Source organism: Limanda limanda, chromosome 1, assembly GCF_963576545.1.
Source record: "Limanda limanda chromosome 1, fLimLim1.1, whole genome shotgun sequence".
Taxonomy (NCBI): Eukaryota; Metazoa; Chordata; class Actinopteri; order Pleuronectiformes; family Pleuronectidae; genus Limanda; species Limanda limanda.
This window is the reverse complement of record NC_083636.1, coordinates 5409019-5421323: the sequence shown is the minus strand read 5'-3', so window position 1 is coordinate 5421323 and position 12305 is coordinate 5409019. Positions and strand designations below refer to the sequence as shown.

The 12305-nt window shown below is 43.3% G+C and overlaps 1 protein-coding gene across 3 annotated transcripts in view; it reads right to left on the bottom strand.

Moving 5' to 3' along the window:
* Positions 1-695: 695 nt before the first annotated feature.
* Positions 696-12305, bottom strand: part of rxraa (retinoid X receptor, alpha a) — a 107671-nt gene continuing 96061 nt past the window's right edge. For all 3 annotated transcript variants that reach the window (XM_061072533.1, XM_061072547.1, XM_061072539.1), the window contains exons 7-11: positions 11898-12027; positions 8622-8754; positions 4745-4836; positions 2491-2596; positions 696-896 (exon numbers count right to left, since the gene is read on the bottom strand). In XM_061072533.1, coding sequence (XP_060928516.1) covers positions 749-896; positions 2491-2596; positions 4745-4836; positions 8622-8754; positions 11898-12027 — 609 coding nt within the window. In that variant the 3' untranslated portion in view covers positions 696-748. The remainder of the gene's footprint in view (positions 897-2490; positions 2597-4744; positions 4837-8621; positions 8755-11897; positions 12028-12305) is intronic.

Below are 12305 nucleotides of genomic sequence, written 5' to 3'. Positions count from 1 at the left end.
TAAGACATGGTTGTACTGGTTGGAATCGGGGCAGAGACCTGAGGTTTGTTTTTTTGAACACTTGCAGTCCTGTTGACCCGCCTCCACTTCCAGAACGCTCACACTGAGAGAAAAAATAACAACAAAAAGAAAATTAACAGCTAGTGCAAGACCTGATGTGTTCAGTCGAGTCAGGCCCCTCCCCCCCCGGAGTTAGTCCCGCCCTGAGTCCAGAGAGGGCTCAAGTGTCCCGAGTCTCTCCCGGTCCACGATTGTCCCGATCACAGCGCTGAGTGTCCAAATGTGACATCATCACAGTTTACCCCCCCCCCCACACAGTTAGAATCTGATGGTCTCTGCTTCTTCTCCTCAAAGATGAAAACGATGGCTCAATACTTTGTCTTCCTCCTCTTCTCTCCGTCCTCCTTTCAGTCCTCCGATGATGACACTCGTGTTTGTCGTGTGATTTTTTTATTTCCATATATATATTTTTCTTATTTATAATAATTTTTACAAAGTATAAAACAGACCCGCAGACGTGACGGTATCATTGTTTTGAAAACGACGGAGGAGGAGGAGGAGACAGGTTCTCCAGAATCCAAAATAGTCACGTTATCCGTCCCTCGTTGGAGATGGGATTCTTAAAAAAGAGAAGAGGAGGAACCCTACTCCTGGTCCGGGGGGGGGATGGTGGTGGGTGAGGCAGGGGGAGGAGGAGGAGAAGGAGGAGGAGAGGGCGGGCGGGGGGATGGCTCGACCATCGGCGCCATTATGTCATCTGATGCGGCGCTTCTAGCATCTCCATGAGGAAGGTGTCGATGGGCGTGTCCCCGATGAGCTTGAAGAAGAACAGGTGCTCCAGACACTTGAGGCCGATGGAGCGCAGCGCCGGTAACCGTAGCAACAGCTTGGCGAACCTGTCACAACACGAGAGACAAAGTGAGACGGGACGGAAGGAGACGGTTCCACAACTCTACAAACTACACAAACTACACAACACGGACACACACTGCATGATGTTCACTGTGATGTGCAGCTGCCACATGTTGAACAAATACATTTTCAAGTGCCACATACATGTTATTTAAGAGAATCATGCTTAGAGATTTCTCCGATGTACAAATAGAAACTATGATTGGCTACAATGTAGAAGCCACGCCTCCTCCATGTGAGTGGATGGAACATAGAAAAACCGTGTTAGATGGTGTCTGTAATTTTTTGGTTCTTATCACACATGTTTGTTTATGTTTCCTCTAAGTCTGGTTTTAATTTCTAAAAACTGGATGAAACATCATGATTGACAGCTGAGACTGACTCGTGATTGGTCGATAGCGTGTATGGGCGGAGCCTCAATGCTGCAGCTCTTGTATTCAGGATATTTCAGTTTTATTTTTGTACAACGGGAGACAAGTAGTTCATCTTTATATAAAGTCATAAAATCTGTCAATCCAGATGTGTACAGACACTCAGGGACAATATTGATCGATTTAAAATTTAAAACATTTTGTTATTGTTAGAATTCATCGACTCTGACTCCTGACCTTGTTAAATATATCTTCTGTTTTTATCTGCTGACTTTAAATAGCCCAGCGTGACCTTCTCTCTGTTTCATTTATGCTTCGTTAACATTTCTGTGAATGAAACTCGCCAACAAACTCCTCAGGAACAGCTGGCGTTCATCAGGCTGAAATAATCAATTCACCGGCAGGTTTGCACAGAGCGGAGAGTCTGGTGACTAACAGCCGACCTGACGGAGAAACATTCAGAACAAAATGTTCCTGCACGAGGACGACTCTATTTAATTCAGACCTTTAAAAAACTCATTTTAATTAAAATATTCTGCTTAAAAAGGTGAAAATAAAGTCGACCGCTTGTTTCTTTTGTCTCATGAATTTAAAAGGGGAATTGAAGAGTTTTATTAAATTTGACAGGAGTTTAATTCACACAATCTGACATTTACAATCTGATATTGATTAAGCTGATTATTTTGATTGGAGCTAGATTACATCACGATGAATACTTCATTTACCTCCTCTCATCCACAAGTCTCCCTGTGTGGATCAATGGTTCTGCTCAAGTTCTGGTTCTGCTCAGAGTCTAGTTCTGCTCAGGGTCTAGGTCTGTGCAGGTTCTGGTTCTACTCTGGTTGTGGTTCTGCTCAGGGTCTGGTTCTGTTCAGGGTCTAGGTCTGCTCAGGTTCTGGTTCTACTCTGGTTGTGGTTCTGCTCAGGGTCTGGTTCAGCTCAGGGTCTGGTTCTGCTCAGAGTCTAGTTCTCCTCAGAGTCTGGTTCTGCTCAGGGTCTGGTTCTGCTCAGGTTCTGGTTCTGCTTAGAGTCTGGTTCTGCTCAGAGTCTGGTTCTGTGCAGGTTCTAGTTCTCCTAAGAGTCTGGTTCTGCTCTGGTTCTGTTTCTGCTCAGGCTCTGGTTCTGTTCAGGTTCTGGTTCTGCTCAGGCTCTGGTTCTGCTCAGGTTCTGGTTCTGCTCCGGACCGTCTCTGTGTTGGTCCTCTTACCTGCCGGGCTGCTCCGGGTACTTCTGTTTGCAGTAGGCCTCTAACGACGCGTAGACTTTCTCTCTCAGGGCTTCGACCTCACCTGGGTTCGACAAACCTTTCGAGTCTGTTGGAGAAACACAAAACTAAGATTAAAACAACAACAACAACAACAACAACAACAACAACAATCTCTATCCCGTCTGTAGGAAGTTATAGAAAGACTCCTCTTCACGCTGGTATGATCCAGTGCCTTGCTGAAGGGCACCTCGCAGGACTCGCTTACAGGATGATCTTTGACCTCTTGGGCTCGCCGCGGACGTGTGTCGCCACATTCTGGGTTCGTCCAATTAGGAGCGTGAATTCAAAGCGGCGCTAATTTAGGCCTCAGCGGACGACTCATCTTCGATTAACAACACAAACACGTCAGCGGTTAACATTTCTCAGGAACAAAAGCTTTTTACGCAGTCGGGTCGACAGTGAATGACCACTTGTTGTCGATGGCTGCACTGGATCACACAGTGTGGGAAAGCAGAGGACTGAGGGTCTCTTTAGCCCTTTGGCCTCAGAGTGACAGCAAGAGTGAAGGGACATTTTCTTCGGCCTGTTTTTCTGGATGAAAATTCCACACGAAAAGAGAAGTGATATCATCAAATAAGAATGTCATTTCAATAGCTTCATTCATGTACTTTACCTGCTTTTATTTTGTGCTTTTACATGGATTCTGCAGGTTTTAACAAGTTCATTATTAAGACTTGATGAAATTAAAACAACAATAAAAGGTATGGCTTTTACCTACATGTAGATTTGTTATTTATTTATATGTATATTTCCTGTTTCTATGTTTGTTAAGCACTTTGTAAACTGTTTTTTGTTTAGTGCTATATATAAAGTTATTGTTATTATACAGCATGTTCTAAAATCTAATATTGTTTAAAAAGAACTATGCCTGACAGAGATATTAAAAACTATGAAACTACTAATAAAGCTCAAAGGAAGCAGCGTTAAATGAACATAACAAAATATGACCTAATATGTAATATTTGTATATTTCAGTGTGGGAAAGGAGAGGACTGAGGGTCTCTTTAGCCCTTTGGCCTCGGAACCCACTTTCTTTGAGCTGTTTCTGGATGAAAATTCCACACAAAATGAGAAGTGACATAATAAAATAACCAAAACATATAATTTCTATAGCTTCATTCGTCAGTTACAAATCAAAATGTACTTTACCTGCTTTTATTGTGTGTTTTTACAGGGATTCTGCAGGTTTAAACAAGTTCATTAAACTTAAATGAGGAATGATAATGAAATAAAGAAGATATAGAATAAAAGAATAATATGACTTTTAGCTAGATCTCTTTTTTCTTTGTGAATATAATTTTTCTGTTTCTATGTTTGTGAAGCACTTCTAAACTTGTTTTTGTTTAGTGCTATATAAATAAAGTTATTATTATACAGCGAGCTCAAATCTAATATTGTTTAAAAAGAACTACGAAACACAGAGATATTAAAAACTATGAATCTGCTAATAAAGCTCAAGGGAAGCGGCGTTAAATGATAAAAACATAATAAAGACCTAATATTTACTATTTGTATTCAAGACCTCTAACAGCCTAGAATCCAGATCAAAACATGTTCCGACCTTTGAGTTGACCTCAGTGCCGAGTCAGTTTTCACAAACAAGTGTCAGTTCCGTCAAAACAAATCCAAATTTAGGCTCAAAGAAAAACAAAGCCGAGTCAAAACTCCAGTTCCCACTTCTCATGTTACACTAATGAGGTCAAGCTGAGTCAGCACGATGCAAAACCTGAGGAGCTTCTCCAGCGTCCGGCTCCTGAGGATCTCTGAAAGTATCTGCAGTGGACGAGGTCTTTGTTTAACAAAGGTCCACATGTTACTGCAGATGTTTCAGGTCCTTTTCTTTCTCCTCCTGGGATTCGATTTTTTAAAACATACTCACAAGAGGAAGCAACACTTTTCTTAAAGTCCTACTTCAAGCCTTCTGGGAGGAGACTGTTTGATTCTCCGTATATATCCAGAGCTTGTGTTGAGGATCACTTTAGGCTTAATGAGTCATATTCTATTCTTGGTCATATCATCTGTTTTTACCTCATTATAACTGAGCTACAGCTCACAAAGATCCTTGTGTTGTTTTGTGTTTACCTGCTGATTCTTGTGCTTTTAGAGGAGAATAAAACACGGATCTGTGGTATGTACACACAGTGTTTTAACACCACAGCGAATGAAAGCACACACACTGTTCAGTGATAGTTACCTGGATTGAAAAGGACGATAGCTCGAAGGCACCCCAGTTCTGTCTTATCCATCTGCATGTCCCTCATCTTAGACACCAGCTCCGTGAGCACTCTGCAGGGAAGACGGGAGAAAACACAACAACACTCAGAGATTCAGCTCATTTGGAGTCAGACAGAAGAAAATGTGTGTTTTGAATCCTGTACTGGCTACCGGCCTGTTTTCATGTTGTATCACAGAACCAAACAAGTGCCAGAGAAGTCGAGATCACAGGAAACCATTTGCGTCTAATTGGTACATTTCTTTAACCAGATCGAGACAGAGACATTAAAAATGTGTTTTAACTGCGATCCAGCTCAGATCTATTAAAAGACAAATAACACACATGCACACACACACACGCACACACACAGACACACACAGTGTACTCCCAGCCCACATGGGCACAGTTAGATCAGTGGAAAAGTTTACAAGGCTGCAGAGTAATTATATTTAGTACATGGTTTTCATAAAGGGAAAGCCGCAGAGTAAACACACGCTGTAATATAACACCAGTACTCCCACTGTCTGCGTGTGACATCACTGGGAGGGCGGACGGGGGGGGGCGTGTCGGCGCTCGAACTCCTCACCCCTCTTTGACTCGGTCACACCCTCTCCCCGGCGCTCTGTACTTCCCCTCTACCTCCGTTCCCCCCCCCCCAACCCCTCCTCCTCTCTCAGATAGTAAAGTAAATTGTGGCCCGTTGCTCATTCTAATTCAATTTGGCTCAGAGGAAGAACAACAGGCCTGGAGAAAAGGAAAGAAAGAGAGAGATAGAGAGAGAGAAAAAGGAAAAGAGAAGACTCAAGTGTTTAAGCTAATCGGGCTCTTCATTTGAATGGAGAAGAGAGAGAGGGAGTAGATAAAGGAACATTATCACTCCTCTGTATCTTAATGCTCGCCACAGTTCACGCAGAGATGGAAAACGTCCTGGAGGCGAGAGAGGGGAGAGGAGAGAGGAGAGAGGAGAGAGGAGAGAGGAGAGAGAGGAGAGAGAGGAGAGATAGGAGAGAGGAGAGAGGAGAGGGGAGAGAGGAGAGAGGAGAGAGGAGAGAGGAGAGAGGAGAGAGGAGAGAGGAGAGAGGAGAGAGGAGAGAGGAGAGAGGAAGAGTAGATGAGAGAGGAGAGAGGAGAGAGGATAGAGGGGAGAGAGAGGAGAGAGAGGAGAGAGGAGAGAGGAGAGAGGAGAGAAAGGTGAGAGGAGAGAGGAGAGAGGAGAGAGGAGAGAGGAGAGAGGAAGAGTAGATGAGAGAGGAAGAGTAGATGAGAGAGGAGAGAGGAAGAGTAGATGAGAGAGGAGAGAGGATAGAGGGGAGAGATAGGAGAGAGGAGAGAGGAGAGGGGAGAGAGGAGAGAGGAGAGAGGAGAGAGGAGAGAGGAGAGAGGAGAGAGGAAGAGTAGATGAGAGAGGAGAGAGGAAGAGTAGATGAGAGAGGAGAGAGGAGAGAGGAGAGAGGATAGAGGGGAGAGAGAGGAGAGAGGAGAGAAAGGAGAGAGGAGAGAGGAGAGAGGAGAGAGGAGAGAGGAGATAGGAGATAGGAGATAGGAAAGAGGAGAGAGGAGAGAGGAGATAGGAGATAGGAGATAGGAGATAGGAGATAGGAGATAGGAGATAGGAGATAGGAGATAGGAGAGAGGAGAGAGGAGAAAGGAGGGAGGAGGGAGGAGATGGGAGATGGGAGAGGGGAGAGGAGAGAGAGAGGAAGAGAAGGAGAGGAGAGAGGAGAGGAGAGAGGAGAGAGGAGAGAGGAGAGAGGAGAGAGGAGAGAGGAGAGAGGAGAGAGGAGAGAGGAGAGAGGAGAGAGGAGATAGGAGATAGGAGATAGGAGAGAGGAGAGAGGAGAGAGGAGAGAGGAGAGAGGAGAGAGGAGGAGGAGGGGAGAGAAGGAGATGGGAGAGGGGAGAGGGGAGAGGGGAGGGGAGAGGGGAGAGGGAGAGGGGAGAGGGGAGAGAGGGAGGGGAGGGGGAGAGGGGAGAGGGGAGAGGGAGAGAGGAGGAGGGGAGAGAGGAGGGGAAGAGGGGAGGAGAGGGGAGGAGAGGAGAGAGGAGAGAGGAGAGAGGGAGATGGAGAGGAGAGGAGAGAGGGAGAGGAGAGGAGAGAGGGAGAGAGGAGAGAGAGAGAAGGAGAGAGGAGAGAGGAGAGAGGAGAGAGGAGAGAGGGATAGGAGATAGGAGATAGGAAAGAGGAGAGAGGAGAGAGGAGATAGGAGATAGGAGATAGGAGAGAGGAGAGAGGAGAGAGGAGAGAGGAGAGAGGAGGGAGGAGAGGGGAGAGAGGAGATGGGAGAGGGGAGAGGGGAGAGGGGAGAGGGGAGAGGGGAGAGGGGGAGAGGGGAGAGGGGAGAGGGGAGAGGGGAGAGAGGAGGAGAGAAGAGGGAGAGGAGAGGGGAGAGAGGAGAGAGGAGAGAGGAGAGAGGAGAGAGGAGAGAGGAGATAGGAGATAGGAGATAGGAGATAGGAGATAGGAGATAGGAGATAGGAGATGGGAGATGGGAGAGGAGAGAGGAGAGAGGAGAGAGGAGAGAGGGGAGAGGGGAGAGGAGAGCGAGAGCGAGAGCGGAGATGAAGAGGAAGAGGAAGAGGAAGAGGAAGAGGAAGAGGAAGAGGAAGAGGAAGAGGAAGAGGAAGAGGAAGAGGAAGAGGCAGATACGCAGAGATAGGCTGCAGCGGGAGAGGATGTGATGACGCCACCTGTTACTGACACGTCTCTCAGTTTGCTTCTGTCTTTTTATAACTTTCCAAACTTTGTATTTCAGACACAAGTGAGTTTTCAGTTTGTCAGAGAGCTTCCTGTCCTAAGTTGACACCGGCGTTGTTCCTGAACGCACCTTCCATCACTGTGACACACATGTGTGTATGTGTGTTTCTGTGTGTGACCACTGATGCACATATCTGTACATATTTAATAAGAGGCGATCGATTGCTCCTGTGCTGCTTTGCCTTTCGTTTCAGACGAGGCGTTATATTTCAGGTCACAAGCAGTAGAACTTTAAACACTCTATAATAAAGGTTTTGATATTGTAACTGGAGATGTTCTGATAAAGGATAATAATATAACTTATATACCATGTTTTGACAGTAAGATGCTTCTAACCCTGAATAGAAGTGATTAATGTTATAGAAGTGATTTCTGGGGACAAGATGAAGGTTCATAGTTTTACGAATTCACAGATTTTCAGCTATATCTTCATCATTAGTATTGGAACATCTGACTAAAAAAAACCTTCATGACCAAAACCTTGATGATTGATTGAAAAAGGCAGAAACCTTTAATCACCACTTGTAAAATACATAAAAGGACAAACAGCTTTTCTTTTATAAGTAGAGATTTGTAATAATTAAGTCATTTTTTATCCTTTAATGATCAGTAATAAGACATTAATAATGATAAAATCAATTATTAGACTTTAAGGCTCATTTATGCTGCATTTACGTACAAAACCGGATACGTCTTATAAATGATTTTAAGTCGAGAGTTTCTAACGACAACAAAAATGTCGATGGGGGAATAATCTTCCTCTTAAGAAAGAGCCGAAAGCAGCAGTTTGTCTCTGCGATCGGAGCAAAGTAGCATCACGTAGACGGCGGTTGTTTCCTAGCAACTCGAAAACCGTGTCCTCAAAAAGCTCCGCCCCTGTTGGAGCGTACTCCTCGTGTCCCGTGGATGAACTATCGGCTACGCTGTCGTCACGATCTAGGACGGCTCGGCTCCACCCGTCTGAGACGTGCTCACAAACCAAATGAAACGTCCCGCGAATGAATGAGCCTTCAGTCGGCGGCGCCCACAGTTTGCATTTGAATTCACGGTTTTTCTTCCGAAGTGCAGGAATGTGAAATACACGGTGGTGATAATAATGACCTGTCGAAGATGGCGCCCACTCCGGCGCTGTGGGCGCTGTTGCGGTGCACGTGCAGCCCGGTCGCCAACAGGATCCCGTCTTTCACCGCTATCGACCGGTGCGAGAACGATGCAATGAGGAGCTCATTCCAACCTGAGGGAGGGAGAGACGGGAAAAAGCATGAGGAACAGAGAAAAGAGAAGAAGCAAATCCCAGTGTACAGAAGTTCACGGCAGCATTCAGGCAAAATGAAAGTGACAACAAAGGGTGGTGGTGGTGGTGGGGGGGGAATTTGGACGAATCAATTAGGCGGCGCGGTAGAAGAAGCGTGCAGCTCTCTCTCTCTCCGGCGCCGCCAACCGGATCGTTACTGAGACATTCGAGTCATGGCTGCTGAGGGACAGGCGTGGTAACGGGATGAACCGCGGCTGCCATCGCGATGAAGACGCCGGGACTTGACGTGACCAAAGCAGGGGCCTGACACGGCGAGCGGCGGCGGAGAACACAAGGCCCCGCCCCCAGCCCCCCCCTGTGAGTGACAGGGCTCCTTTAACTGTTCTGCCTGGCAACACTTGCCTCCTCTCCCCGGAGTTGAGATGCTTTTATCTGTGATACAGCAGAACTAAAGCGGTTATTTATAGAGGAAAAACCTGAGAGCCGAGGAAGAGGAGAGCTCCTCGGAATAACGTCTCTCTCTCTCTCTCTCTCTCTCTCTCTCCTTGCTCTGCTGAAGTCTCTCCATCAGTGTATGACCCAAAGATAGGAAATGATAGCAGGGTATGTTTGTTTTTTTATTATTCAGGGATGGGTGTGTGTTATTTTTTTGCTTTCCTCCCGGAGGTGGATTTAGAATATAATGGTGTAATTTGGGGCGACAGGCAGACAACAAGGTTCAATGTGTTGAACCCAGACGACCTTTCTCTCCTGCGTGTGATGTGGGTGAATGAACCAGAGGTGACGGATGATTCACTCGCTGCTTTACATTACTGCATCTGTGATCCTGAGCGCTTTAACTTGCTTTTCCACAAACGGTGGAAACACACACAGTGAGCTGCTCTGACCTTGGTGGGTCTGACGCTCGTGTCACGTGACCACGAGAGTTCTTCTACCCGGATACAGACGGAGATGATGTTTGTTTTCTAGTAGAACATTTAATTTATTGGCTAAAATGCGTTTTTCTGATCCTATAACTAAAACAAAAAGAAAAATCAATGTTTTCCAGATGAGTTTCTATTTATTTTTACAATATTTGAAGGGAAACTAGGTGTTTTTATCCTATTTAACAAAGAAAACTTCATATCTCTCATTCTTAAAAGATCATCATCATTGTTATAACTTATTTAAGTCTTCCTCGGCTAAACTGCTTTTTTCCTGATGTGCAGGATCATAAAACTAAAACACACATGTCAACCAACATAATTCAATGTTTTTAAGATGAATATGCATTATTTGAAGGGAAACTCTGTGTTTTATCCACATTATAAACAAATCTTCTACCAGTTTCTATTTATTTTTACATTATTTGAAGGGAAACTAGGTGTTTTTATCATATTCTACAAAAAAATCTTCATATCTCTCATTCTTAAAAGATCATCATCATTGTTATAACTTATTTGAGTATTTCTTGACGGACCTGCTCGTAGGACCAAGAGAGTTTATTCACAGAATTGGTCTTTGCTCAGATTCTTCTACCCGGATACAGACGGAGAAGCTGTTTGTTTTCTCGTAGAACTTTAAATTTATCAGTAAAAATGCTTTTTTTCTGATCATATAACTAAAACAAAAAGAAAAATCAATGTTTTCCAGATGAGTTTCTATTTATATTTGCATTATTTGAAGGGAAAATAGGTGTTTTTATCCTATTTAAAAAATAAATCTTCATATTTCTCATTTTTAAAAGATCATCATCCTTGTTATAACTTATTTAAGTCTTCCTCGGCTAAACTGCTTTTTTCCTGATGTGCAGGATCATATAACTAAAACACACGTCAACCAACATAATTCAATGTTTTTAAGATGAATATACATTATTTGAAGGGAAACTCTGTGTTTTATCCACATTATAAACTAATCTTCTACCAGTTTCTATTTATTTTTACATTATTTGAAGTGAAACTAGGTTTTTTTATCCTATTCTACAAAGAAAACTTAATATCTCTTATTCTTAAAAGATCATCATCATTGTTATAACTTATTTGAGTCTTTCTTGACGGACCTGCTCGTAGGACCAAGAGAGTTTATTCACCAAATTGGTCTCCGCTCAGATTCTTCTACCCGGATACAGACGGAGATGCTGTTTGTTTTCTCGTATAACATTTTATTTATCAGCTAAAAAGCTTTTTTTCTGATCCTATAACTAAAACAAAAAGAAAAATCAATGTTTTCCAGATGAGTTTCTATTTATTTTTACAATATTTGAAGGGAAACTAGGTGTTTTTATCCTATTTAAAAAATAAATTTTCATATCTCTCATTCTTAAAAGATCATCATCATTGTTATAACTTATTTAAGTCTTCCTCGGCTAAACTGCTTTTTTCCTGATGTGCAGGATCATAAAACTAAAACACACATGTCAACCAACATAATTCAATGTTTTTAAGATGAATATACATTATTTGAAGGGAAACTCTGTGTTTTATCCACATTATAAACAAATCTTCTACCAGTTTCTATTTATTTTTACATTATTTGAAGGGAAACTAGGTGTTTTTATCCTATTTAAAAAATAAATCTTCATATCTTTCATTCTTAAAAGATCATCATCATTGTTATAACTTATTTGAGTCTTTCTTGACAGACCTGCTCGTAGGACCAAGAGAGTTTATTCACCGGATTGGTCTCTGCTCAGATTCTTCTACCCGGATACAGACGGAGATGCTGTTTGTTTTCTCATAGAACATTTAATTCGTCAGCTAAAAAGCTTTTTTTCTGATCATATAACTTAAACAAAAAGAAAAATCAATATTTTCCAGATGTTTCTTTTGAAGGGAAACTAGGTGTTTTTATCCTATTCTAAAAAGAAGACTTCATATCTCTCATTCTTAAAAGATCATCATCTCATAGAACATTAAATTTATCGGCTAAACTGCTTTTTTCCTGATGTGCAGGATCATAAAACTAAAACACACGTGTCAACCAAGATAAATCAATGTTTTTAAGATGAATAAACATTATTTGAAGGGAAATTCTGTGTTTTATCCACATTTAAAACCAATCTTGTACCTTGTATTCATTTCTCTCATTGTTTGTGGATAACACACAAGTCTTACAACTTATTTGAGTATTTCTTGACGGACCTGCTCGTAGGAGGATGACCTGGTCGTCCAGCGGCAGCTCGGAGAAGTGCGGGATCCTCTTGGCCCACTCCACCAGGGTGAAGAGTTGTTTATCGGCCGCTTGACAGATGTTTGTCACTGGGTCGTTGGGCTGTGAGGAAGCAGAGAGACAAGCAGACACCAGCGTGGAAGTTAGAGATCCAGGTAAAGCATTGGAAATGAATGGGAGTCTTTGTTTTTTATTTTTTGTCGCTCTTGGCAAGAGGTGTCATGTTGAGCAACCGAACACCACCCCCCTTCCCCTCCTCCTCCTTTTTACAACTCATACTAACATGAGCTCTGTGAATAATGTCTGAAGAGGCGCGAGTGGGAAAGACAAAACAAACTGGGAGTTCGTCCCAGCTCGAGGAGGAAATACCTGCAGAGAGC